The 27,625-nt window shown below is 42.9% G+C and overlaps 1 protein-coding gene and 1 long non-coding RNA gene across 10 annotated transcripts in view; one reads left to right on the plus strand and one right to left on the minus strand.

Annotated features, from left to right (window-relative positions):
- Nucleotides 1-27,589, plus strand: LOC143838464 (uncharacterized). The gene is made up of 5 exons (XR_013231396.1): nucleotides 1-1,439; nucleotides 3,509-3,583; nucleotides 12,625-13,013; nucleotides 13,905-14,018; nucleotides 27,366-27,589. It is a non-coding gene; the product is annotated as an uncharacterized LOC143838464 (long non-coding RNA).
- Nucleotides 1-27,625, minus strand: part of MYBPC1 (myosin binding protein C1) — a 90,344-nt gene that overhangs the window by 5,135 nt on the left and 57,584 nt on the right. For all 9 annotated transcript variants that reach the window (XM_077339784.1, XM_077339779.1, XM_077339782.1 and 6 more), the window contains 15 exons: nucleotides 26,626-26,788; nucleotides 24,641-24,747; nucleotides 22,921-23,054; nucleotides 20,767-20,926; nucleotides 20,176-20,280; nucleotides 19,576-19,764; nucleotides 18,025-18,159; nucleotides 13,012-13,125; nucleotides 10,347-10,514; nucleotides 9,833-9,921; nucleotides 8,651-8,846; nucleotides 7,124-7,263; nucleotides 4,360-4,519; nucleotides 2,515-2,651; nucleotides 2,211-2,397 (listed from right to left, as the gene is read on the minus strand). In XM_077339784.1, the coding sequence (XP_077195899.1) occupies nucleotides 2,211-2,397; nucleotides 2,515-2,651; nucleotides 4,360-4,519; nucleotides 7,124-7,263; nucleotides 8,651-8,846; nucleotides 9,833-9,921; nucleotides 10,347-10,514; nucleotides 13,012-13,125; nucleotides 18,025-18,159; nucleotides 19,576-19,764; nucleotides 20,176-20,280; nucleotides 20,767-20,926; nucleotides 22,921-23,054; nucleotides 24,641-24,747; nucleotides 26,626-26,788 (2,184 nt within the window). The remainder of the gene's footprint in view (nucleotides 1-2,210; nucleotides 2,398-2,514; nucleotides 2,652-4,359; nucleotides 4,520-7,123; nucleotides 7,264-8,650; nucleotides 8,847-9,832; nucleotides 9,922-10,346; nucleotides 10,515-13,011; nucleotides 13,126-18,024; nucleotides 18,160-19,575; nucleotides 19,765-20,175; nucleotides 20,281-20,766; nucleotides 20,927-22,920; nucleotides 23,055-24,640; nucleotides 24,748-26,625; nucleotides 26,789-27,625) is intronic.

Raw genomic sequence — 27,625 nt, forward strand, 5'->3', positions numbered from 1 at the left:
GAAAAGCTATGAATATATAGATTATTAGAGCTATTTGACAATCATGTAGGAGTTACTGGAAACAAAAAGCTTTCTGTACTAGAATTTTTAGCTGGTGTAGGGAGCAAGACATTACAAATTGGATTCTGGAAGGGAGACACTATGGGGTGAAAATTAACACTGGGGAGCTTTCGATGACAGGCTTAAACCTGACCCTTAAGACCCAAAAATAAGTGAAATGGCTTTTCAGCAGTTAATTTTTGTTCATGTGGAGTGGCACAGTGAGTTTTACCTGTAATGGGGAATCATACAATGTATAAGGATAGAGTGACAGAGAGATCAACAATGTACAATGACAGACATTTTGTGATGAGGTTAATTTCTATCATATTTGAGTTGTTGGACAAAGCAAGTAGGATTGCAATACACATACAACACAATATAACACACTTGCTTACAAAAACAGTGAATGACACATTTGATCTTTAATAGTAAAACTTACAATTAATACAGGGTTGGATCCTACAAGTCCCTTTTACTATACTGAATCCTATTACACCCTTTTACCAAGTGTTCCTGCAACAGAGAAAGACAACAAAACCAGTCATTCTCAAAACAGAAAGTCTTACTGTGTTGAAGGAAGACTGAGAGCCATACTACGCATTGCAACATATGTGCGTTCACCATGGAGACTCACAACCATATTGTGGCTGCAGGTTCTTGGTGGGGAATCATTTAAAAGTGTTGCGGTACTCAATTTGAATTGGAACTAGGGTGTGGGGTGCTGGTGCCTGCTTTTGCCACCCACATCATTTTCCCAAGCCAAAATGATAGGGGGGGGTGTTCTATGCAAGTAGAGCCCCCAAGTGAGGTAAACCCCTGCTGACCTTGTTGTAGCTTGGAAAATAGCATGGAGGGAAGGTAGGAACCGCCTCCTCTTACATGTGGTCCTGATCCAAATCTGGTCCTTGAGGCATATTCCAATGGAGGAGTTCCTGCTGGAAACTCACAGCTGCAATATGGTTGCAAGTCCCTGTGGTGGACTCATATATGTTGTAATGAGAAGATTGGTCATAGCAGAAAAGAATCAAGAGGATCCAACCCCATCCTTTCAGAGTATTCACCACTAAGTTCAGCTCCTTCCTTGAGCTGCAACTACATTGAAATAAATTTCCTTTCCTTTCATATTAGATGTCATAAATCTACTGTAATCGTGTTAGGGTTTTGTGTAAACAAAATTACTGATATTTAAAACTTGACCGATGGATACAAATGCATTTTAAGCTTTGCAAATCTTAAAATTTGATCTTATTTAGTTTCAGAACCTCTCTCTATAGTTCATATATTTTGAAAATTTTGTAGGGGAAAAAAAGGAAAAATCCTGTTTTGATACCTAGAGCTTGCTTCTCCGTTGTAAAAGAACAGCAAGGTAACCCAGTGGCTGTCTACAATGCTGAAACGTAAGTGTAATACAAATCTAGAAGCCATATGTCTCTGTTTGAACATGCATGCCACACTAAAATTCTTCCTGAGGTCAACAAGACTATAAAATGGATTCGGATAATCGAGAACAAATGATAGTGGGTTTTTTTTTTCTGTTACAGACCAGATTTTATGCAACTGTCATCATTCCTTTACTGCTTTGCCTTATTCACATATTACAGTGGTCCCCAACCTGCGGGCTGCGGCCCGGTGCCGGGCCGCAAAGGCCATGGCGCCGGGCCGCGGCTCCCTCTCCCCGCCCCCCCGCAGTAAAAAACTTCCCAGGCCGCAAGCTTGCGGCCCGGGAAGCTTCGTACTGCGGGAGGGCGGGGAGAGGGAATCAGGGCCGGGCTGCGCATCGCGATGCGTGGGCGCGGCCCGATGTGCGGGCGCGGCCGGTCCGTGGGGGCGCGGCCTGATGCCTTGCCGGTCCCCAGCCTCGGAAAGGTTGGGGACCACTGACATATTACATTGGACTCCTGAAAGCATCAATAAGGAATACTTTCAATCTTTAAAAAAACGTTTCACACCTCCTGGGGAATCTTTAAATATTTCACCAGCATTTTGGCAGTATGTTTCATGTGATCCATCAGTCACCGGCAGTTGTTTCTCATGACACACTCCCCACATAGGGTAGCTCAATGATTCCAGATATTAAGCAACAGCTCTCCCATGTACATTTTGTTCTAGCCATGCCTGTGTGCCTCAAGCTGTACAAGAACAATCTGATCTAGGTGAGAAAACCTTACCTTTCACTTCCAATTTGCACTCCACCTCTGCCTCGCCAAGGGAGTTGACGGCCTTGCAAGTGTACGTGCCACCATCGTAGGGGTTTGGCTTGCGTATCTCCAGGGTGCACACGCCCTGGTTACTGAACATTCTGTACCGCGGGTCATTCATGATGATGATTTTGTTCTTCATCCATGTTATCTTGGGCTGCATGAAACACACAGACAAAGAGGTAGGAAAGAAAAAGACTCTCTGTGGTCTTCAGTTAAATTAGACATTTGTAGCAGGGAAGCTATTTATCTCTGCCGTTTGACATTATTTTACCTTAGGGTTTCCTCGGACACTGCAGTTGAGAGTTGCATTGTAACCGGACACAGCATATGTGTTGATTAAAGGCTGAGTAAACATTGGTGGCTCAGTGAAATTGAAGTCCTCATAAACTGGATTTTTGTAGACTTTACCTGTAAGAGAGACCCAGAGGTTTAGGGACTGCTGCTGGGGTGGGTGGAGGGGACATGCATAAACACATGCATCGTTTTAAAGCTACTGCCTTCCAAGCAGAGCCGTGGATTTCTGTCAGAATCACCCAGGGATTCATCACAGCTTCCTCTGGCATGTCCCTCCTTACGGTGGCAAGAAGAGCTGAGGGGAGAGTGCTCGTCCCTCCTCTGTCACGTGACCCTTTGGCCAAGAAAGCCTATGCTGAAGATGGAGGGGAGGAGAAGCCCTCTTGGGCTCTGGAACCTTCCTTATTAGGGTTGGTAGCTCCCCTCCAAGGCCAGTCTGCGAAAGCGTAATCCCCATGTGGGACTGCACAGAAGTCACAAAAATAATGATCTGCATGTTCTTCCACACAGTTAAGGTTTTTCGCTTCTTTCCTCCTAGCAACATCTCTCTAAGGCATTTAGTTCTTTATATCAGGGGTAGTTGACTTGTGGTCCTCCAGATGTTCATGGACTAAAATTCCCATGAGGCCCTGCCAGCAAACACAGGGGCTCATGGGAATTGTAGTCCATGAACATCTGGAGGACCACAGGTTGACTACCTTGGCTTTATATAACCTGTAATTCCTCCCCCACACTGTGGCGAAGATAGTAGGAATTATAGTAGGAATTAGTAGAAAAAGGCCCCAGCCTCTTACACAGCTGCAAATACACATGGCTGCCCTTGCCTGGACAGACAGGCCACAGAAACCATGCCATTTCTGCTCTTTCATAGCCCAATTGAGATTGGCAAAGCATGCACTTGGTATTACCACTGTTCAAAGAACTGCATTTATCCCGCAACTTCCGGATGGGCTAACGTTTGCATTTCCCAGGTTCCACTACAGCCTGTTGGTGCAACCAATGAACAACCATGAAGGTTTCTTATACTGAGCCAGGCCATTATTGAGGTCAGTATTGTCTTTTTTCACTGTCAGCTGCTCTCCGCTCAAGATGTTTCACACCTCCTGCTACCTGATCCTTCTTACTGGGCTGACTGGGGACCAAACCTTATCCCTTGTGCATGCCAAGCAGATTCTCTGCTGCTCAGCAGAGACTTTCCCCATTTAGAATCCTTATTTTGCTGCCTGCAAAAATGATTTATGCAAAATCTGCATAAAGTTAGAGCCAGCCAACCAGATCTTTTGACAAATAGGTTGCCTGGAATTGTTTTGGCACTCAGTGCGACTAACATAGGCTATAAACTGCCCTTGTGCCTACAGTGGTGGTTCTCTTCCTATGCTGCTCTCGAAATAGGAGACTGATTAGTTTATAGGCTTTGAGAACTGGATGGGTTTTGCGTAATGCTCAGTGACAGGCAAAGTTCCATAATCAATTATCAAAAGGACAAGGCCAAGCAGAATCAGTGTTGACAAGACAAAACTGACAAGTTGTTTACAACAGCTGCATGGGATAGGGGTGAAGGGTTTCTCCCTTCCTTCCTTCCTTCCTTCCTTCCTTCCTTCCTTCCTTCCTTCCTTCCTTCCTTCCTTCCTTCCTTCCTTCCTTCCTTCCTTCCTTCCTTCCTTCCTTCCTTCCTTCCTTCCTCAGCCACAGCATGCATAAGGACCCTCACATGGTTACTATTGCCCTTTAAAAAAAATGCTGGGACAAATCTGTTCACAGATCTCCCAGAATCCATCAGTTTCGAGCCTATGCACCAAATTTTGACATTAAATTGGCTAACCATCCTTTGCAATCACGGCACTCTCTGTTGTCATCGTTGCATCCTGGCTGAGACCACACATGTTTTCAGAGAAGATCCGGAAGTAATACTCGTTGCCGATGACGAGTTCTGTAATGGTAGCACTGGTTCGGTGGTAATGTTCGATTACAGTGAACCATTCCTGCAAGACACGAACCAAAGTTTAACTTTCCTCCAGTGCAGGCAGGCAGCTAATAGGCGACTGGCTTTTTAAAAAATACCTTCCATGGAAAGGCAATCAAGCAACTATTCAGGACCTTTATCAGGAAGACCAAGGCCCATTCTGCACACATTGGATAATGCACATTCAAGGTGCTTTTACAGCTGGATTTTGCTGTGCAGAACAGGAAAATCTACTTCTAAAGTGCATTGAAAGTGCTTTATCTTACACGTGCAGAACAGGCCCAGGCTCAGACTACAAAGACATAGAATCATAGAATCATAGAATAATAGAGTTAGAAGGGACCTCATGGGTCATCTAGTCCAATCCCCTGCACTATGCAGCACTATGCAGGACATGAGCCAGCAATCAAGAAAAGAAGAGGAAAAGAAGAAGAAGAGTTGGTTCTTATATGCCTCTTTTCTCTACCAGAAGGAGTCTCAAAGCAGCTTACAATCGCCTTCCCTTTCCTCCCCCCACAACAGACACCCTGTCAGGTGAGTGAGGCTAAGAGAGCCTTGATATTGGTGCTTGGTCAGAACAGCTTTATCAGTGCTGAGGCGAGCCCAGGGTCACCCAGCTGGCTGCATGTGGAAGAGTGCAGAATCAAACCTGGCTCGCCACTCCTAGCCACTATACCAAGCTGGCTCTCATAACACTAAGTGTATTATTTGCTCAATATGTACAGAGCAGCTCTATTCCAATTATTCTCCAAACTGTGCTTGGATGAATAACCGATCAGCTGCTGACTTGTGTCTTCCTGCCCACTGTCTTGTATGTAGCTTCTCTTTCAGTTTCCTGATTTACAGCTTGCTGTGGTTTATATATGCCCTTCAAACTCAAAATTTAAAAATCATGTTTTAAAAGCAGATTTCACTCTAGTTTGGAAGGACAATGCTACCAAAAGGCTGCTAATGCAGACATCTCCACAAACTGGAAGGGAAGCTGCATGAGAGGGGAGGAGGGAGAGGGAGAGGATTTCTTTCTGAATTGTGCCAAGTCGTCCTTTGGCTGCCAGTTATCTGAGATCCATGACTGACTCGGGCCTTGCAATGTTTCTTTAACATTAAAAAGCAGCTCTGTGTGTATGTATATGATATGAACTCATGGTCTTGATGTAGGTTTTTGTTTCTGGGGAAGGGCCATAGCTCAGTCATAAAGCATCTGACCATCTGCTTTGCATGAAGAAGGTCCCATGGTCATCTCCAGGTGCTTTTTTTAAGGAATCAGGAAATGGGAAAGTAGGGTTTCTTTTTTAATACCCCACTTTTCTCTACCTTAAGAAGTCTAAACGTTGCTTACAGTCTCTTTCCCGTCCTCTCCCCACAACAGACACCTTGAGAGGTAGGGGGGGCTGAGAGAATGCCCCAGGGTCACTCAGCAGGCTTCCTGTGGAGGAGGAGTGGGGGATCAAACCTGGTTCTTGGTATTAGAGCCTGAAGGGTAGGGGATTCTAAACCATTTTGAGACTTCTTCAGCTAGTAAAAAGTAGGATGCAAAAAAAAAAAAAAAAACAGCCTCTCTCTCTCTGTCATCCTCATAAGAGCTCTGGTGACAATTTTCCTCAGAGGACCAGTTTTGGAAGAAAGGGTAAACTCTGCTAGCTCTCATGATGGCCCTCTCCCAAAAGATTCCTCCACGACTGTTTTTGAACATTACAGATAATGTTAGACGATCCATTCACAAATATCCCATATGGTATGTAGTCTGACCTTAGATTATCCACATCTAATATTCTGTAGGCAGTGGGAAGATTGCTAGTCAGGGTTCGGGGTTCATCCCCAGCCCCTCTCGTGGAGTAATGATAGGAAAATGATGGTGAAATACTAATTAATTCCTTTCAGGGGTGTTTTAGCTTGAGGAAACTGTCCCAAAGACACAAATCTCTCTGTGCAGATATATAGAGAAAGAGAGAAAATGGAGTAAAAAGGGATCACTTCTAAAACATATTAACTAGAATTGTAGTAAAGTCTACAATCCTCCATCACAGCCATTAAAACACACACACACACATGGATCAATAGCTGGAACCCTTACCCTGGGGGTTGGGGAGGGCAGAAAGACCATTCTGTATATTAGCGATCCCCAACCTGTGGGTTGCGGACCACATGTGGTCCTTCGACTAATTTGAGGTGGGCCCCAAAGGAAGCCTTCTCCCTCCCCTGGCCCTTTACTTCATCCCCCCCGGCCCTTTACAACATACTTTATTGTTGTGGCGTGTCTGTATCTTATTTTGAAGGGATGTTTAAACATTACCATAGCGATCAGAGAGCGTTAGGGCAGTGGTTGAGAGTAGAGGAGTAAACTACCCCCCCCCCACCGGGCCTCAGTAAAAGGCGTTGAGTGGTCCCCAGTGATAAAAAGGTTGGGGACCACTGCTGTATATGTCAGAACTGCAAATGTATGTGGATCACAGAGCCGTCACTAATCCTACCCAGGACACATGTGGTCTCTTGAAGACTAACAAACTTTTATTCCAGCATAAGATCAGAGACTCTAAAACTGGGTATCAATGAATATGTTTGGATTTAAGCAAACGATATAAGTACATTGCACACACACTCACTCACACACACATATATTTACCATACTCTTTTTGTCAGCTTTTTGAATTGTGTAGCCTGTAATGTTTGCATTGCCATCATCCTTTGGTGGTTTCCATTCCAACGCAGCATTTTCTCCCCAGACATCTACAATCGATACAACTTGGGGTGGTCCTGGACGATCTGCAACAATAAAATGTTACTGTCGGTATTATGAATTCTACAGCTGAATGCAGTTTTTATTGATTCCCATGGGCCTTGATCCAATGCAGTGTTTCTGCAGATGGAATGAAATCCACTGTTCATGACCCACTCTTCCGCTACAGGTCCAAATACCACCCCCCAATTCTGTTTCAGGGGGCCTCAAGTCTCATTCCATCTGCAGAATTGATCCAAAGCACAATTTATACTATTTAGACAATTCAGAATAGGAATGTGAATATAATACAGTCTGACATCTGGTCCTTATTAGAAGCATAATATTTATCTAAGCTGATGATGTGGCTCAGGCTCTCATGAGCAGAGCTGACACCCTCTGGTATCATGCTTCTTCAGAATGTGTAAATTATCCAAAATATACTGTAGAAGAAGAATTGGTTTTTATAACCCACTTTTCACTCCTTGAAGGAGTCTCAAAGCAACTTACAATTGCCTTCCTTTCCTCTCCCCACAACAAACACCAACTGTGAGGTCAGTGGGGCTGATAGAACTCTGACAGAACTGTGACAAGCCCAAGGTCACCCAGCTGGCTGCATGTGTGGGAGCGGGGAATCAAACCCAGCTTGCCAGATTAGAAGCTGCTGCTCTTAACCACTACACCGCACTGGCTCTCTAAATTACTTCACCCCAGTAGATGACATTCCTATACTTGAGAAGAAGCATACAAGAAAGACGGAGAGTAATTGTGTTTGTGTAAAGTGCTGTCAAATTGCAGTCGACTTATGGCAATCCTGTAGGGTTTTCAAGTCAAGAGACTTAACAGAAGGGGTTTGACATTGCATAGCAAACCTGAAATTGGTAGTCACTGGCAGTCTTCAAGCAAAGGTTGGATACACACTTTTCTTGGATGCATTAGGATTCTTAGGGCTGATCCTGCGTTGAGCAGGGGGTTGGACTAGATGGCCCGTATGGCCCCTTCCAACTATGATTCTATGATTCTATGAAATTCCTTGGTGTCCCCGCTCCAGATACAAACCAGGGCCAACCCTGCTTATCTTCTGAGAACTGATAAGAGCTAGCCTGGGTTATCCTGGTCTGGGCAATTCAATCTACCCATTTCCAGTTCCTTGCTCCCTAAATTCTTTCCAACCAATGTTTAGGGATACAAGAGCATAATGGTAAAAGGAAACCAGGCCAACAAAGAACACGGTAGTTAGATGCAATCAAAATGGACACTGGCCAGAGCATTATTCAACTAAAAGAAGTGGAGACAGTTGAGCCATAGGATCACCAAAAGTTGGACACAACTAAACGGCTAACATCATCATGACGTGAGCATGGCGTTGAACCAAGCTGCCTTATAATAAACAAACTATATACTCCTATCCATCATACATTTTTTTAGACATACCAACTATCTGGATGTCTATTGTGGCTTTGTCCACCAGGTTGTCTACTTTGACTTTCATATCATATTTCCCAGAGTGGATCCTCTCTGCTTTTCGGATGAAGATGATAGTGTCATTTTCACTGTTGCGAATGTTAATTTGGTTCTTGTCTACATGGGCACCATTTTTCTTCCATGAGATCTTAGGTCGTGGTCTTCCCTGTAAATATATATATGGCATTGAGGCAAACAGAGTAGTATATTACCTAACAGATAATCTTTAAATATAAAGCAAAAGAATAAAAAAGGCAGCAGGTGGAAGTTGATAAGCTACTTTATGAACCATCCTTACAGAAACAAGGAGAAATCTTGTGGCACTGTCAAAATTAATGCTCAAATAAAACACGCCACTATTCAAGATGCTGCAAAACTCTTGTTTTTGCTATAATAGAGCTACTCTACTGAAATTATAAATGCAAAGCAATTTTAGCCAATGAAACACATTAAAATATGTTACAGCTCTTCTGCCAGCTTCCAGGTGGGGCTTGAATTTCTGCCTGAGAAAATTGGCTGCTTTGAAGGAGGGACTGCATGGAATTACATCTGTGCTCAGCTCCTTCCTTTCCTCAAATTCTGCCATCCCCACACTCCATCTTCAAATTTCTAGGTGTTTCCTAACATGGAGTCAGTAAACCATGTTTCATCTGTTGGTCAACCAGATGACCAAGCATGGCACAGAGGTCAAAACCTATTTTTGTTCTTCTGCCTAGTGACTCTATTCATTGCTATGGTTTCTTCTAGAGTTTGGCTCATGTCCTGTCCCTTTAGAACTGGGCACAATTACTACGTACTGCTTGCAACACACGTACTGAGTTATCTTTGAAAGTTCTGAATCAGAATCACATAGCCCCCCACTATCTCAGGGACTTAAAAATCATACACTCCTGAGAGCTCATCCAATCTCCTCCTAAAAACTTGCAGTGAAGGTGACTCCACCACTCTCCGAGACAACAGACTCCATCTATGAACAGCCCTTATAATCAGAAAATGCTTAAGTGGAACCTCCTTTCCTGTAATTTGAACCTATTTCTCCTTGTCTTTGTCTCTGCAGCTGCAGTAAACAAGTTGGCCCTTCTTCAAATTCAGTGTCTGCAAAAATATGTGCTCAGGCCTAAAAATGAGAGAAAATGTATATTTGTTTCTTACCTGGAAGGGAATAACAAGATTCACAGCTTCTCCAACCCGTCGAATATAGGTTTGCTTTAAGTGTCTTGGCAGGCGAATCTTTGGAGGCTCTTAATCAAGAAATTGATTTATTTTTAATATTTGTTAAATTAGTATTGTAGAGTAATGATATATTAACACAATGGCTTTTAGGGTTTTTAATGGGTCCCCCAGTGGGTTTTTAATGGGTCTTGATAGTTTGAAGATGTGATTTTATTATGTACTAGTATCAAAGCCTGTTGTAACATCAGGCTGGAGAAAGCTGGGGCAACACCCAGGAAGGGCCAGCAATGGTGGACTCATGGAGGCAGCTGACCATAGGGCTGCCCTCACACTAACTGAGGTTTGTTTGGAGGAAGGAGTCCATCCCTGTGGGCGGTGAAGAAGATGATGGGTCCCTGTACTGCTGGCAGTGCTCGAACAGGCATGGCTAAATAGTCAATGTTTCTTCCTTCAAATGGATCAATATGAGTCACAGGTAAACCATTAATCTCACCGATAACTTCCTTGACTAAAATGGGCTGTGGATGCATCCTAGGGTCACTGGCACCTGCTGCGTTCACCGCTTTTACTCGGACAAAGATTTTGGCTCCAGTTGGCAAACCAGTGATGGTGAATTTGGTTTTGTCCGTTAGATCTGGATTGGCCACAATCCATTCTTCCGCTGGAGTAGGGAGGAACCAAAAGGGTGGGGGAGGGAAGGAAGAACATTCACAATTATATTTGAACACTTGTTATCTATGAAACCACCAGTGTTTTTCTTTTTAAAAATAGAGTGCAGCAAACTGCTTATAATTCACTTATTATAATGTTTGCACTTTTGTGGTCAGCCCACTGGTTCCACTTTGGCATAGGCCTATGCCAAAGTGGAACCAGTGGGCATCTGGAGAGCCATAGTTTGGCCACCTAGGGCATAGGCCGTGGGCTATTCTGCACACTCATTCTCCTTGTTTGTGTGCCTCATGGTTTCAGGAAGGGCTTCTTTCCCTCATGTGTTTTGCTCTCTCTAGAACAGTGGTCTAACCCTAACCTTTTCCAGGCTGTGGATCGGCGGCGGCGGGGAGGGCGATCGCCCAGCCATGCACGCCACACATGTGTGGCACTCCCGCGCATGCGCGGCCGGGTCGCGCATATGCATTTGCGCCATGCTCGGCCGCAAACGTGCATGTGTGGGAGTGCTGCGCATGTGCATTTGCAGCTGTGCATTGCACAAACATGCATGTGCGGCCCTGGGCGGCCCTGTGGAGGCAGGGAGCTGCGGCCCAGTGCCAGGGCCTTCGTGGCCCGGCACCGGGCCACGGCCTGGTGGTTGGGGACCACCGCTCTAGAAGACACTTTGATATTACATAGCTGTATCTCTGGCATATTTCCCTGCAGCATTAAAGTGCAGAGAAATATGCTGGAGATACAGTGAAGGACTATCAAAGTGACCATTAGAGGAAGCAAAACACATGCAGAGGTAGGTGAAGCTGAGAGAGCTCTGAAAGAATGGTGACTGGTCCAAGGTCACCCTTGACTACATGTGAAGGAATAGGGAATCAAACCCGGTTCTCTAAATCAGAGGCTACCACTTTTAACCACTCCACCAGGGGTGGCCAAACTGTGGCTCTCCAGATGTCCATGGACTACAATTATCATGAGCCCTTGCCAATTGGCCATGCTGGCAGGGGCTCATGGTAATTGTAGTGCATGGACAGCTCGAGAGCCACAGTTTGGCCACCACTTCACTACACTACACTTTCTTAACCACTATACCAATCCATTACTCCTGAGCTTCTCTGAGAGCTTTGGAAGGCAGAAAATTACAGAATACAAATTGGGCTGATACGTTCACGTGAATAATACCAAAGGTATCTACTTTTGTTTAAACATTCTGAATCAGAACTTTGGAGTAGGAGGAAGTCAGTTTTTAACTATATATGTCTTTCCTTCTTTTATTTTTGCCATCAAGTCACAGTTGACTTATGGTGACCCTGTAGGGTTTCCAAGGCAAGAGACATTCAGTGGTGATTTGCCATCACTTGCCTCCACGTCAGGACTCTGGTATACTTTGGTGGCCTCTCACCCAACCCTGCTTCGCTTCCGACATCTCACAAGATTTGGCTAGCCTGGGCTATCTAGGTCAGGACCTCCCCCTTACTGAAATATACAAATCATACAAAGTTTCAAATTGTAGCTTCAGCAGTCAGTACAAAGTCTGGGGAGAGGACTTTATGCCTTCTTGCTGATATCAAGAAGAAGGAGGACTGTTCTGCAATCCACTGTGTGCTCCTTCTCTAAAAGTCAGTGTCTAATGGGAAGTTTGAAGAACAGCAATAGTAATTCAACAACTAGGCCAGCAGGAGTCCCAGGGAAAGGAATAGAAGTAAACAATTTGGAACAGGGACATGGATCAAACCCTTTAATGTACTTGCACATATTGTATTGAGTAGATTTAGCATTGGTCTGGTCAGACCTAGTATCTGACATTTTTGTGTATATTTTATCCATAAACTCAGTTCTGGCCATAGATAATCTCCCGGGTTCTCTATATGCCAAAGAGACCTGTCTCCCAAGCAAAACAGAGCCTGAAAAGCACTGCACGGATTACTCTTGCTATACATGTGATGAATAAGAGAGTTCAGGTTTTATCAACTTTTACCCAAGTCATCCAAATTTTCTTATCTCTTTTCCATAATAAGACAGTGCTGCTCCTAAGATCAACTTTTACGCTGTGGCAAAAAGTCCATCAGAAAGTAATTTTAAATATCCTCACTGCAAACTTTACCTTCCAGGTCACATGTTGGATCCAGCAATTCACCATCATAAACTTCTGCCGATAAACCTTATGAGAGTCCATCATTACAGTTAATTCAGAGGCACCCACTTTCACGCAGGCAAGAAATGAGTCAGTCGTTAGTACTCCCTGTTAGTAGGTATACAGAGATATGTACTGCACCTTGAAGAAGAGCTTTGAGATGATCGAGGAACTGGTGAGACAAGGACATTATGAAGCTCATGTGTGGAGGTGTGTGGGAGGCCTACTCTTATCAACCAGATCTTTGTCTGTTTTCCTCCTTTGTTTCCTTTAGACTGAGGCTTCCAATCAAAGATCAAAGGGGGGAAAAAAGCATAATGAACAAAGCAAAAGGAGGACAAAAGTTTTCATATCGAACACTCACAGGTTGGTTTAGCTGTCTTGTCTTCAGTCTGTGCCAGGCCCCCGTCTGCCTCCACACTATTAATTTCCTGTGTACATGTGTTTCCCTCGCCCTCTGTGGTGGGCGCCTGGGGACCTAAATAATTTGGAAAGCACACATGGGATTTTACAGCCATAGGCAGAAGGGCCTTTTAGACGGCTATATATCTAAGTGAGAAACTGAAAAGATGAGAAATTGGAGGAAAAAAGAAGAGAGAGGCAGGAGAAATCCATTGAGACAAAAAGAGAAGATTAAAGGGCAGTAGTCCAGAATAAGAGAGAGGGAGAAGAAAAATAAAGGAAATAGAGAAGAGCAATGGCAGAAAGGAATATGCTGGTGGAGTACTGCAATTCTCTAGTGTTGAGTACCATAAGAAGTACTCAACTTGCCACTGAACGGCTGGCATTCACAGACGGTTGTCTCTGGTAGCCCAAAATAGAGTATACCATGTAACTGGTTCATTCGTAGGCATGTCTTGCTTGGTGAAAGTAAGGACAAAACCTTCACTGGGTCTCATGGCCAGTAATGTTGCTGAACCTTCAAATGGGCAGGAAGTTGACAATAAGTTAGACACAGCAATATGGGGAAGTAGGTTTGTAGGATGTGTAGCCAGTGCTACTTTTATATATATTTCTAGCTGGTAGTCCTACATTGCTATTTGCTTCCTATCAAGTTTATTTCTGAATTCCACAGGCAATTTGGATCCATATCGGGAAAATAAAGGGTTCAGAGTATAAATTTTGTTTGAATATGCTGAGTATGCCTAGAATTGTTGTTTTGTTGGTCTAAAAACAAGGATCTTTTTGCAAAACTATCCATGTGAATTTTCACCACTTAATTCACTGACATAAGCAACCTTTCTTTTTTTTTGGTAGGGATGTTTTTAAAATATTGATCACAAAGAGTGAGAAATGCAAAACAGACAAGGGGATCTCTTCCTTACACCAACCTTTTCCTAGCTGACAAAGACTTCCATGTCGCTAGAAAACGTGAGTACTTGACTTCTTACAGAAATAATTCTGCTGAAATAGATCACCTTACTTATTTTGCATTTACTGCGGCTGATTCTGAGATCACAAAGGGGAGAATTGTGAGTCCGTAATTATTCAGTGGGTCAGCATTTTCACTTCCCCAAGGCAGCTTATTCACTTCTTGGTAGTGTAAAGAAGTGTATGAAGTGAATGTGTTTAGGGGTCATTTGCACCACTAAGTTTATGAATGATACTGGATACTTTGAACCTATGCATTTGAATGTTAGGAAATGTAATGTTACCTTCACTGGAATCAGGGAAATGTCTTTATTAACTGTAAAGGAGTCATGTTGTTTGTATTCTGAAGGCCATCTTTTCTCTTCCACCCCCTCAAATGGCTCTTGATTTAAGTAGCCCTAGTAGTATCCCATTCAAGGGCAACAGATAAGAGAAACAGAGAGAGAGAGAGAGAGAGAGAGAGAGAGAGAGAAAGAGAGAAGGGAAAGAGAGAATGTTTACAAATTGATAGATTAAGTAAGCAGAACAGAAGAAAGGAAGAACTGAAAAGAATGACAGCCGAAAGATTGACAGTCAAAGAAAATACCTGGAGATTCAGGTGAAATGTTAAATTTTGTAGAAAAATTAGTTGAAGGAAAGATACTTGGAAAAAAGATGAAGAACAGAGAAGTTCACAAAGTGAAAGACTAGAGAAAGGAAAAATAGACTAGAGAAAGGAAAAAAAGACAGAGCAAAAGAAATAGCGATAAATACCACGAGGTTCCCCCCCAATATTCTTCTGAGAGTTTTGTTCCAACATATTACAATATATACATAAGTAGCATTAATTGTGTATATATAAGTGTATATCTAGATATGCAAAGCATATGTAGAATACACAGAATGCACACAATATTGTTTGTAAAATACATTGCCATTTGTATTTTATCTGAGGTGGGTAACACCAAAATGGCAGACCCAGCTGTCATTTTGAGATATCTTCTTAATGCTTTTAAACCTATCTGAAAGAAAAAAGTAAAGGTTTTGCTCTGTTCAACAAATACACACAGAAGTTAGATCTGCCGAATCCTGAAACATTTCTTGGAAGTCTTTCTCCTTGTTCATGCTAGACTGTCTGACCATTCGCGGTGCAGTTTAGCATACCTGTGGATTATACAGAATTTCCCCCTGCAATTGTTCCCTAACATCTGGCCAGTAGCTAATTCATATAGTTATCACTTAGTGGCTATGTGCTGTTATCACCACATGGTTTTTCTTGATATGGCAAATGAATAGAGTTGCCAACCTCCAAGGCCTATTATGCACGGCCACTGAAACGGCGGCATGGATAACGTGGAGGAGGAAGAAACTAAGCAAAGGGCTTATGCACGGGACGGAACGCAACAGCAGCAAAACCGAGATTATCCGATTATGCACGCGGCTACTCCAGAGCCGTTTCTGGTTGCGCCCTGGTCCCGGGAAGCTCCACTTTCTTCCGCATCTTGCTAATGCGGCTTTTTTGGCGTCATACGTTGACTCTGCTCCCGGTTGCTGCCTGCAGTGTACATAATTGGTGATTTTAGCTGCCGCCATTCCACCCCGAATGTGGACCTTCCACTCCGTGCATAATGGGCCTAAGTAAAGCTTTGGTATCTCCCAACATTACAACTAAGCTCCAAACTACAGAGATTAGTTCTCTTGGGGAAAATGGTTGCACTGGAGTGTGGAGTCCATGGCATCGTACCGTACTGAGATCCCTTCTCAGGTTCTATCCACAAATCTCCAGGAATTTTGCAACCAAGGATTGGCAGCCCTACACATTGATCTCATGAATGCCTTCCCCAGGCAGGATTTAAAAGATTTTTCAGGGTCGGTAAATGTCAAACAATTCACAATACCAGCTTACTATGCCCAGCCACTATCTAAAAAATGATCATGTGAATCAGTTTTTTTATTTACCAAGTGACAAACCTTAAATCCCTGTTATGCCCTTGATAAATGAGGTTCATGACCCAAATTAACTTCCCTGACAGCTGTATCAAGAGCAGAACTTAACAGGAATATAGATTCAACTTTTTAGTCAACAGCTTTTCAACACAGGAAATGTTTTTGTCAAAATATCTAAGCAATATATTGAAATGTTGTTAATCTGTCCAGTATACTGAAATTTCGTTAATTCACCCAGTTTCATTTTAAAGAGGATTGGAGCCTCTGGAGTATTTCCACATTTGTAGAGGGAGAGGATTTTTTTGTGTGCTAATTTTGGGAGAGGTCCAATTCACTAGCAGTTTGATGAGGGTTGAATAAAACGTTGTCCATTCTGGCAGTCATAGCTTGCCAAGTTCCACGGTGCCTGCAAGATGGCACTCTTCTGCCAGGCGTTTGGTTGAGGCCAGAGTGGCAGATAACATCTAACTGCCCTCCCTTCCCCTCTCTTAAATTATGTAATTAGGGAGGGTCCCTGAAGATATCCATTTGTAGGATGCTGTAAATCTATGGATTTCAAATTCTGAATGGTTGTTTTAACTGTTAACCGTTAATTTTATTTAGTAATGAATTTTATTGTACTCAAAGCTGGTCATGTTGTTCACTGACCTGAGATGGCAATTGCTGAGAGGGGCAGTAAAAAATCAAATCAGTCAATAAATAACAAAGCAGCTGTCCCAGCCAATCTATCAGCCTATAAAAATGAGATTTGGTGAATACTTTTGCAAATGTTGTTCTGATGGGACTGACTATAGGGAGACAGCTAAGCCTTACCCTGCTTTCATCTCATATTGAATCTTAGCCTTTACTTTTCAACTATATCCAGTCTATTCCACAGGTAACCTCAACAATACGAGCAAAGCAAGTGGAGATTCTGAAGAGCTAAACCTGAATTTTGTAGCTCACATTTTACTCGATCAGCACTATCTCCATTATCCAGATATTGTAGAGAGCTCCTGATCCATTTAGCTCTATAAGGAAAACCTTAAGAATAAATAAACTTGAAAATAAAACAAAGTTTAAGTCCAATGGCAGCTTTAAGACCAGTTTTAAAAAGTTTAATTTTGTGTATAACATGATAGCTTATAGCCAGAGTAAAACCTTTTTCGTCTTAAAGGTGCCACGGGACTCAACTTTTGTTCTGTTGCTTCAGATCAATATGGCTACCTCCCTGAATCTATACTTGAAAATGTTTGCAATAGCTTTTTATTTCTTATCACTGTTTGTTTTCCATACATTTGGTAGCATATTTGAGTGATTCGAGAATCACACACTGAACTTCAGCCTGTATACTGAACTCTTGCTAAAAAAAGGGGTAAAAGATGTTTCTCGTGGGATGCAGATTTTTGGGTACTGTTGCCGTTAGGAACAATTCACATAACCATTTTTTAATGGTGAAGGCAATGCATAAATTGATGTGAAGCATTTTAGCTTCTTACTTTGAACTGGGGAATGCATCTGTCCAGATTATACCTTTTGAAATATTCTGGGAAATCTTCAAGCAAGATAAATTACAATCTGGCATGTGCCACAAATTCACAAGATCTGATAAATTGGTATCTAGATGAGTATTAAGCATTCATAAGATCAGTTTGACAAAAAAAATGTAAAGATCGTACCACGCCAAAAGTCAACAGGACTTTGCCATGTGAGAAATGATAATGTAAATAATAGTTACTATGCATAGGTCTTCATATTTTTGCACTTTGCACTAATTTAAGAAGATAATTACCCCCCCCCCCTTATTCCTTCCTTTCTAAAGCAGAGATGTCCAGGTTGCTACTGAATGCAGATATGCTATTTTGTTATTACTGGAATAAACATCCCCCAGGGTTTATGAGACATTGGAGGGAAATACCAGTTGAAAACATACAGCCAATCATTTTGTAAGGAGCAACAATCTAGAAACAAGGCAGACAGGATAGAATCAGATACTTGTGAGACTCCTCATATTACATGCATGCTTCATGGAAACATCCCTCAGACAGAAAAAAGTTGGACATCTCTCACCTAACTGAAGCATAGCACAATTGCCACTTACTTCCTTCAAAGCAATACTCTATAACATAGCCATCTAAACCTGCAGCTCCAATTTGGTCTGGTGGCCGCCACTTCATGGTAACTGTGGTATCAGTTACAGAATCTACTGCCAGACAGGTAGGCGGACTGGTGACAGCTGAAAAGGCAATGAAAGAAAGCATTTGCGTTAGCAACACAACCTGAGAATGCATCACTGCCCATCTGTAGAAGCCATTGACATTTTGTTTTGCTCTGTCTCTTGCTCACTGTTCAAATGCCAGTCTATGCATTTGACTAACTTTGTGCAGTTGCTTGTCTTCTGCTAGAACGGTGAGATATTGTTTGGGTTAGATTACAAACATGGCTCCCATTCTAAGTGGTGTTGTCAATCTTGAAAGCCCCAAATATCTTTGGATCACAAGATTTGAGGTAACCATGTTTACAATGTGAAACATGCCAGTTACATGGAATCAAGGAGAGTTAACCTTCTCCTTGTGTTTGCTTAAAATGGTGGGAGAATACAGCTAAGATGACTTTTATAGGGAAATGGTGCAAAGGACTCAGGTCCGTTCTTCATGTGCACTGGAATTCTGATCCTAACCTGATATTGTACACACAGAAATGAAGAAGAAGAAGAAGAAGAAGAAGAAGAAGAAGAAGAAGAAGAGTTGGTTCTTATATGCCGCTTTTCCCTACCCGAAGGAGGCTCAAAGCGGCTTACATTCGCCTTCCCATTCCTCTCCCCACAACAGACACCCTGTGGGGTGGGTGAGGCTGAGAGAGCCCTGATATCACTGCCCAGTCAGAGCAGTTTTATCAGTGCCGTGGCGAGCCCAAGGTCACCCAGCTGGCTGCATGTGGGGGAGCGCAGAATCGAACCCGGCATGCCAGATTAGAAGTCCGCACTCCTAACCACTACACCAAACTGGCTCTCCCACAGGAGATCCCACAGCTCAGGAATATTATGTCTTATGCAGGCTTGATCTGTGTATCCTGTAATGTGTGAAGAGGAATTTAAGTGAAATTCATGTGTTTTTGTGTTTGTATTTTTGTTATCAAAGCTTTGATAATGGAGAAGAAAAAGTCGCAGGATAAGAAACATCGTTAGATGTCAGACCAAATAAATATGAGGGACATAACAGGAAAACTTTTACAACTTTAACATGGTACCAGCTTTTAAACTAAGAAACTCATCAATGGAGAAGTATTGAGCAGGAACCAGGATGTGATAGCCTACAAAATATGGGCACACATATGAAACTCCTTTGTCCCACCAACTAAGGAAACACTTCAGTCTTACTATCAGCTGAAGGAAGTGAGTTTTATGGCACCAGGATACACAGACATAAACAACTTCCTCTTGGTGTCAGAAGCTGGGCATATATCCCCATTGCCTTATTTCTCTGGATCTTTAATGCTTCCAATAGAACAGTGTATAGAAGTCCCATTATCCTTCTCTGACTATATATCTATCAATGCTTCATGCACAAGGCATCAAATTCTCATAGCTATAGTCTATAGTGCTCTGTCCATCACATTTTATGAATGATTATCCAAAAATACTGATACTCACCTAATGGCACAAAGGGCTTTGAGGGCATGCTAGGTTTGGAAGTGCCGATGGCATTGACTGCAAACACTCGGACTTCATAGGCAACTCCTTCAATCATCTTTTTTGGCTCAAAAGTTGTTTCTTTAATAAGGTCAAAGTTCAGCCTCATCCACCTGGAGCTTTGTTTCTTCTTCCGTTCAATGTAATATCCTAAGCAATATATAAGAAGAAAGAGGCATCAGTGGCCCAGTATTTCTATAAAATGAGTATTCCTGTGGGTGACAGCTGATCAAATGGTACTTGGAATTGAAATGGATCAAATAGTGCTTGGGCATGTAAATCCTGATTGCAATGAGGTTGTATTGTAAGTTTTCTTTCTGTACATATTATTGGAGAACGATGGAGATATGGGACTGTTTTTGGCCTACACAAAAAATACTACATATGAAATAAAACACATGAAATACAAGTATGCTTTGTTGGTTCTGAGAAAGTTAGGGGGTGGATCTGAATAGTTTCTGGGGACAGGGGGTGGGTGGGTTTGGCTCCGAAGGTCCCACTAACCTTGAGAATAGCATGGAAGATACAACTAAATATTGAAACACTGGTACAGTTGCTTACCTAAAATAGGGGATCCGCCATCATACACTGGTGGTTCCCAAGTCATAATGCACCAGTCTTCTCCCACATCAATTACATTTGGTGCCGCTGGAGGATCAGGAATATCTGTTACGATCAAAAACATTTACATTTGTTAGCTGGTGGTGGGATGTTCCAGGAATGCTGACATTGCCCTATAGCAACAGGATATATTTTATTAATATATTGGAACAAAAGTATAGACAGAGACAGTTGTATCTAACAAGAAGGTGGCAGGCCTCCAGGAAGAAGAAAGCTATGAAATATTTCAGAAAGTTTCTAATAGCTAAGTTCTATCAAGGTTTATGACCCATCAGGTGAGGTTCCATGGTCCCCTGGGTTGAAGACCACTGGTGCAATAGACAGAATACTGGACTGAAGAGCAGAAAGCCCAGATTTTATTCCTCAATCAACTATGAAAGAGGCCATCTGATTGTCTTGGAGAAAACCTTACACTTTATCCTCAGTTGGGAATTATGCGGTTATGAACTATACTATGGGATTGAAAAGACCTGAATGATAAATTTTAACCTAGTTATGATATCTTGATCCATTTCCACTGAAATTACTTACCAACCACTTTGATATTGATGTGGGCTGTGTCTTCTCCAGCCTCGTTCTTTAGCATTATTCGATAGGTGCCTGAGTCATCCCTCTCAGCAGAATCAATCACCAAACAACTGCTATCTGGATAATTCTCTGCTCGTATTCGGCTTGCAGAATCCATGAGCCACTATCATTTCATTGTGAAAAGGAGAAGGGGGAAATAAGTAGCACACAGGAGTTTGAAAAACAGGGAACTGGCAGATGAGAAACAGTAGAATGCATATATTAGTCTACAACAATTTGACCAGCACCCATTAAAAAGTCCTGTGAATAAATAAGTAGGGCTCAATTCTATGAGTTGCTTTAGGAAAAAAAATAAAATGGTTAGGAGGGAGTATGATCATTGTCCCTGTCTAATACAATTATCTCCTAACCGATGGTATTTGCTTGGTGTCATGTAGTAGTAGTAGTAGTAGTGGTAGTAGTAGTGGTAGTAGTAGTGGTAGTAGTAGTGGTAGTAGTAGTGGTAGTAGTAGCAGCAGCAAAAGCAGCAGCAGCATGTTTATTCGTTCAGTTGACCCATATAAATGATACATCTGCAGAAAACTATAACAATTAATAATATAAGTTAATAAATATGGTGTCATGAAAAAATACAAGAATATTGCTACATAAAAATATTAAGATAGTAAAACAATGTCAAAACAATGAATTGCCGGGAACAAATATAATGTTACTGTGGGTAGGGGGAAAATTAGTGTCATGTCAATACTACCTCTAAAGGCAGCAAAGTAACACTGCACATAATATAAAAGTGTAATATTCCTTGAGTCTCATCAAGAAAAGTGGACTCTTAGGAAAACAAATGAACAAACCATTCCACAGCACTTAGAAGCAGTATCAGAGCTTGACACTCAAGAGAAATTGGTTACCATAGAACATAACATGGTTGCCAGACTCCAGGAGGGACCTAGAGATCCTTCAAAATTACAGTTTACCTCCAGGCTACGGAGATCAGTTCCCCTCGAGAAAATGATGCTTTGAAGATTGGGCTCTATAGCATTGTACCCCACAGAGGTCCCTGTTATCCTCAGACTCCACTCCCTAATCTCCAGGGGTTTCCCAACCTGGATGTGGCAGCCATATTCTCCCCAATTCCCCTTCCAATGGCTCAGCCAAAGGCCTGGGTGGGGGATTAGGTGTGTGTGTGTGTGTGTGGGGGGGGGCTTCCAGATGATGAGAGTGCAGCCTTAGCCTCTACCAAATGCCTGATGGAAGAGTGCCATTTTGTAGGTCCTTTGGAACAGTGGTCCCCAACCTTTTTATCAATGCTTGAGGGCCGGGGGGGGGGCAAGGGACATTGAGGGACATCACTGCCGAGGGACGTTGCTGCCGCCTGAGCCCCTGTTCCACTTGCATTCCCACGGCACCCTTGACTTCCTGCCGCCTGCTGGGGGGCGCTGCCAGAAGCAGCTGTGCAGTGCCACGCCGAGGGGGAGCCCCAGCCATGGCGGCCGCCAGAGAGCACCAAAGTTCAGCCAGTGGCAGAGTAGCAGGGCAGCCCCTGAGGCAGCAGCCAGGGAGGAGGAGGAGTTGCGGCCCGGTACCAACTGTTCCACAGACCGGTCCCGGTCCCCGGACCGGGGGTTGGGGACCACTGCTTTGGAACTTTGGGAGCTCTGTAACGGCCCAGATCTCTATTGGCTTCTCATCCCACCAAGCTGGAGCCAGGGCCCTCCCCTCCTCAACTCATTCATGTGTCTCATTACCTGCCTCTACATCATTCCCCTGCCATTGCTTGGAATCCCTCCCACTGCCTGTGCTCACAGCCATTTGCACTGGCCACAGCCCTTTCCTTATCGGCACTGGCCAGCATGTACAGTGGGGAGCATGAGTGGCAGAGCACAACTGAGCAGTATGGAAAAGAGTGAATAGTTGTGGGCATGCTGATTCTGGCTCTCTGGGCCTATTCCTCCCTACTGCTTCCCATTGCACATGGGGCTATGCATCATTCCGAACAGTCTTTCAATTTCACAAAGAGCGAATTAACTGTTGACACATTTGCAGTCATAAAAATCCATGATATCTGATTATGAAAGATAATAAAATGCAGTCCTTGATTTAAAAAAACCCCACACCCTACCAACAGAGCATAAAGAGTGGCCGAAATCCCAGTCGTACCTTGTCACCTCTGCTCCACATGACCTTTGGAGCAGGCTCTCCAGAGATGGGGATCTCAAGTCGCAACTTGGTTCCTGCTACAACTGTCACTGTATTATTCTCACCAAGCCCATCAAGGTGGATTTTAGGAGGATCTGCAAAATTAAGGCATGTAGGAATTCAGGTTAGGAGTTTCCATGATGAAAGGAACATTATAGAAAGTATATTGATTTGCACCTACACAACTCAAACACTAATTCAATATAAAAAAAACCTAGTATGAAAAAAAAAAAACCAGACTTGCCTATTTACTTCTCCAAACCTTATTTAGCAACCCACCCATAAGGCTTTTGGTCTTACTTGCTGCCTTCAGAAAATAGATACACACCAAAATTGAATAAGCCCTAATTATGCATTGCTTCACTTGTGGCATATTGCTACAAATTCAAAGCCCATTTATCCAGTCATTTAAGTGTACTTGGCCACTCCCAGATGTACTTTTTCATTTTCTTAGATGAATATTACTTCGTTACAGCAAATGGACCTCATAGGCATGTTTGTGAGCCAGTTGCTAGCAGCTACATTCTCTCTTCCTTTGCAATAGGCAGCCTGCTTGCTTTGCAGAGTAGAGACCAAGGCTTCCACACCAGCTAAATCAATGCATACCTATGGGTTCAAGCAGGACAATAATCTGATCTCTCTGTTCATCTAAAAGTAAATGAGGAGTGGGGTTGTCAGCCCTGGGCCTATTCTGAATACAAGAGATAATGCACTTTCCAAGTAGATTTTCCTGTTCCGCACAGCAAAATCCAGTTGCCAAAGCACACTGAAAGGGCATTATCCTATTTGTGCGGAATGGGTCCTGGCTTGAGAAACTCCTGGTGATTTGGGAGTGGTGCCTGCAGAGGGCAGAGCTTGGGGAGGAGATGAATGGTTGTCAGTTATCTAGAGTAGCAGGATACTTCTCACTGCCATTACATTAGTGAGAAGCAGGAGGAAGATGGGGGGATGAGGTTGATTGGTGTTGCAATGTCATTTCCAGTTTCACCCGGAAATCACATCATGACATGTTCCAATGTGTTCTAGGGGTTAGGAGTGGTGGACTCTAACCTGGAGACCTGGATTTGATTCCCCACTCCTCCACATGCAGTGGAGTGACCTTGGGCTAGTCACAGTTCCCTTTGGGCTATTCTTGCAGAACAAGTCTGCTAGGGCTTTCTCAGCCCCTCATACCATGCAGGGTGCCTGTTGTGGGAAGAGGAAGGGAAAGGTGTTTGTAAGCCCTTTTGGGAGGCCTTTGAGTAGTGAAAAGTGGGGTATAAAAAACCAAATTGTTTCTTCTTATCCTACATTCTATTATTTTACTATAGAATTTGAAGGAATTCCAGGCTACAAAGACAGGATCTGATTATGCATGAATATGCCTACTTATGGGTAAACTAGGGAAGACTTTTCACCAAAGAAGAACATGTAGGTGATAGTTGGTAAACCTTTTACCCACTATTTTACTGTGCTGTGTGCTTGGCTGTTTGAAGTTTGAAGGTAAAACCATAGAGTTTTCAGCTATTCGAAGAGAGACTTGCTATCAGAATAGGTTATCCCATCTGGGTTTCCCCAAAGGTGATGTCATTCCATCACCTACGTCCCTGCCTCCTGGTCTCTTAACTGGTAACCCTGCCAACCTCAGACTCAATTAAATAGTACATAGCACATCAAAGGAAAAAAGACACCTGGACGTTACCTATAATATGGACTTTGCAGGGGATGCTGACATTATACGCCTCTGGAACAAACATATATTCACCATCATCATCAACAAGCGAACTATCAATAATTAGCCGGTGGATTCTGGGGAAAATTAAGACAGGAAAAATGAAAGAAAACATATAGACTTATTGCAGCTAAGAGACTAAGGCAACATTTTGCAAGCAATTAATAGGCCTGGTTTTAAGTTTTCTTCTGCTTACCACAAGCCAGTAACTGCCATATATCTTCCATGTTTACTTCTTATGAATGTCCTCCTCCTTCCATAGGGAAAAGGCAAACTAGTTGTAATAAGAGGAAGCATGGACTTCCCAAAGCTACATGTTGTTAATGTAGGGGCTGATGACATTTCCAGGAGAGAATGGACAGAGTTGGAGGAGAACGCTTAACATTTCTTCCTCTCACTTATTTTTGCTGGCATATTCCCCAAAATGAGAAAGTCATGTATTTTTCCCATCTGTAACTATTGTATGTTGTCCTCCTTCCATGGACCTCAAGGCAACATATATGTCTCTCCCCTCTTCTATTTTATTGTCACAACAACAGTGTGTTGTAGATTAGGCTGAGAAGAAATGACTGACCCAAGGCCACCCAATAAGTTCCATGGCAAGCAGCCAGTACCATAGAGTGGTACTGGCTAGGTAGCAGGAAAAACTTTTTCACAGTCAGAGTAGTTCAGCAGTGGAATTGGCTGCCTAAGGAGGTAGTAAGCTCCCCTCACTAGCAGTCTGTGGCTGGACAGGTAGATAGATATAGATTACTTTTAATGGTATGAAAAGCTGAACAGATACTTATCATGGATGCTTTGGGCTGATCCTGCATTGAGCAGAGGGTTGGACTAGATGGCCTGTAAGGCCCCTTCAAATTCTCGGATTCTATGATTCTAAACAAACTTTGTGATAACAGTCTAACTGTTCTGTTGGTTTCATTCAGCCTGTTCTGGAGGCAAGCATGGAGGAACTGTGTTCAAAGGATCAGGAAGTCTCCAAAAGTCCAACCAGGACACTGGAGGAGATTATTTGAAAAACATCACGAAGTTCCTAAAGTAACTATGCTAAATACACACCTCCTTCAATGATTCCTGTAGGAATTCTTGTACTGTGGATTTCATTCCCACTACAGATCTTCCATGCTCCAACAGATTAGAGTATTCGCCTAGGATCAGGGAGACCCATATTTGAATCCCTGCTCTACCATGGAAGCTTGCTGAGTGATCTTCAACCAGTCACACACACTCAGCCCAACCTTCTGCACAGGGCTAAGGTGCAGATAAAATGGAGGAGAGGACAATAGTGTAAGCCCCCTTATGTCCATATAACATGTAGGTCTTACTGGTCTGTCATGCAAGAGCCACACTTTATCCATCATGCAATGCTTCTGTTTCAAGGATATCACCTTTAAACGTTCATGCCACATTAATTACTTTCTGAGAAAATGTGAGGCTAACTCTGCTTTGCACGTGCCACTACAATTATTCCCTAAAAAGCCAGCCTGGCAACCTTGGGCCAGTCACAGTTCTCTCAGAGTCCTCAGCCTCACCTACCTCACAGGGTATCTGCAGTGGGGAGAGGAGGGGAATGGTTATTGTGTGCTGCTTTGAGACTCCTTAGGGTAGTAAAGAGAAGGGTGTAAAAAATCTTCTCTTCAATGAGAAGCATTGCATGAATGTCATGGAATCTTGTGAATGGTGCCTATCAACTGAGCATAAACCAAGCCACCCTCCTCTCTCCCTGCAATATTATGAACCTTTCAAAGCTGACACCTCCCCCCCCCCCGTTGGGGAAAAAAGACAGGCAATGTGGGTGCCTGTCTTTTTTTCCTGATCATGAAAATGGCATGAAAACAAAGAGTTAAACCACACCATTTCCCGCTCTTGGTCCATATTTCTTCCATTGTAGTAGCTTTTTCCAATCCCCTGTGCAAGATGGCTTTGGCAGTACATTTGTGCTTTAGTGTGCCTACCTTCCTTTGTGATACATCTTGATACGGTCACTTGGTTGGAGAAGCTGTCCATTTTTGTACCACTTCCCTTCTAAGTTCTCAGAAATCTCACATTTTAGGGAGAGTTCCTTGCCAAGCCTTACTGTCTGGTCTTCCAACGGCTGCATTATCTTCAGTGGCCTCACTTGGGAAAAGCACAATTAAGGCAATTGCGGCAGAAGTTTATGATTTGCAATGCGAGCTGCTAATGTCCACCATTTTACAAGTTTGGGGCATAGTGTGCTACCATATACACCCACACAGATGCTCCTGCACCAATATTCCGCTGTCACTGCAATGTCCACACAGTTACTCTATTACTTGGAAAGACCATCTAGGCCTTAACTCCTGCAGTAACTAGAAGAAGGGTACTTCACGCTTAGTGTGCATCCTACAGAGCTTTTCACTAAAAGCAGTGTATATTAGCCACCCTATAATGATCTAATGACAAGGCAAAAGAGGAAACTTGCAATTATATTGTTCATTGAGTCTAACTCTAGGGGATTAATGTATTGTTCACATTTCCGAGTAGGGGTTTAGGAAGAACAAAGTGGCCCTCTTGATTGTGTTGTGCACCCATATTTTAAATCAACCAAGTGATTCTTTTGCAGACATTTGTATGTGTTCTTGTACAACTATGGGGAAAGGAGGGGCAAATGATGCTGGGGAACATCTTACACACCATCTCAGCAGTGTTTTTTTAATCTCCTTCCTTCCTGCAGGTGTAAAGGTGTGGCAAGAAGCACATACTCTTGGGCATTAGACAAAGGACAATGACCAAAGTGCTATTGGACCTTGGGCTCTTAGATAGTGGCCTACAGTCCTTGTCTTCAAATGAACCAAAAATTGAATCCAGTATGCAGTTTGTTATTTTCTTTATCAGCTTCTTTATATTGTGTGTCTTCTCTACTTTTATAAGCTGCTCTGGGTCTCCTTGGTGGTGGGAGCAAGATATAAATATTAAAAGAAATAAACTAAAAAA

The sequence above is a fragment of the Paroedura picta genome, chromosome 5, assembly GCF_049243985.1.
Source record: "Paroedura picta isolate Pp20150507F chromosome 5, Ppicta_v3.0, whole genome shotgun sequence".
In the NCBI taxonomy this organism is placed as follows: Eukaryota; Metazoa; Chordata; class Lepidosauria; order Squamata; family Gekkonidae; genus Paroedura; species Paroedura picta.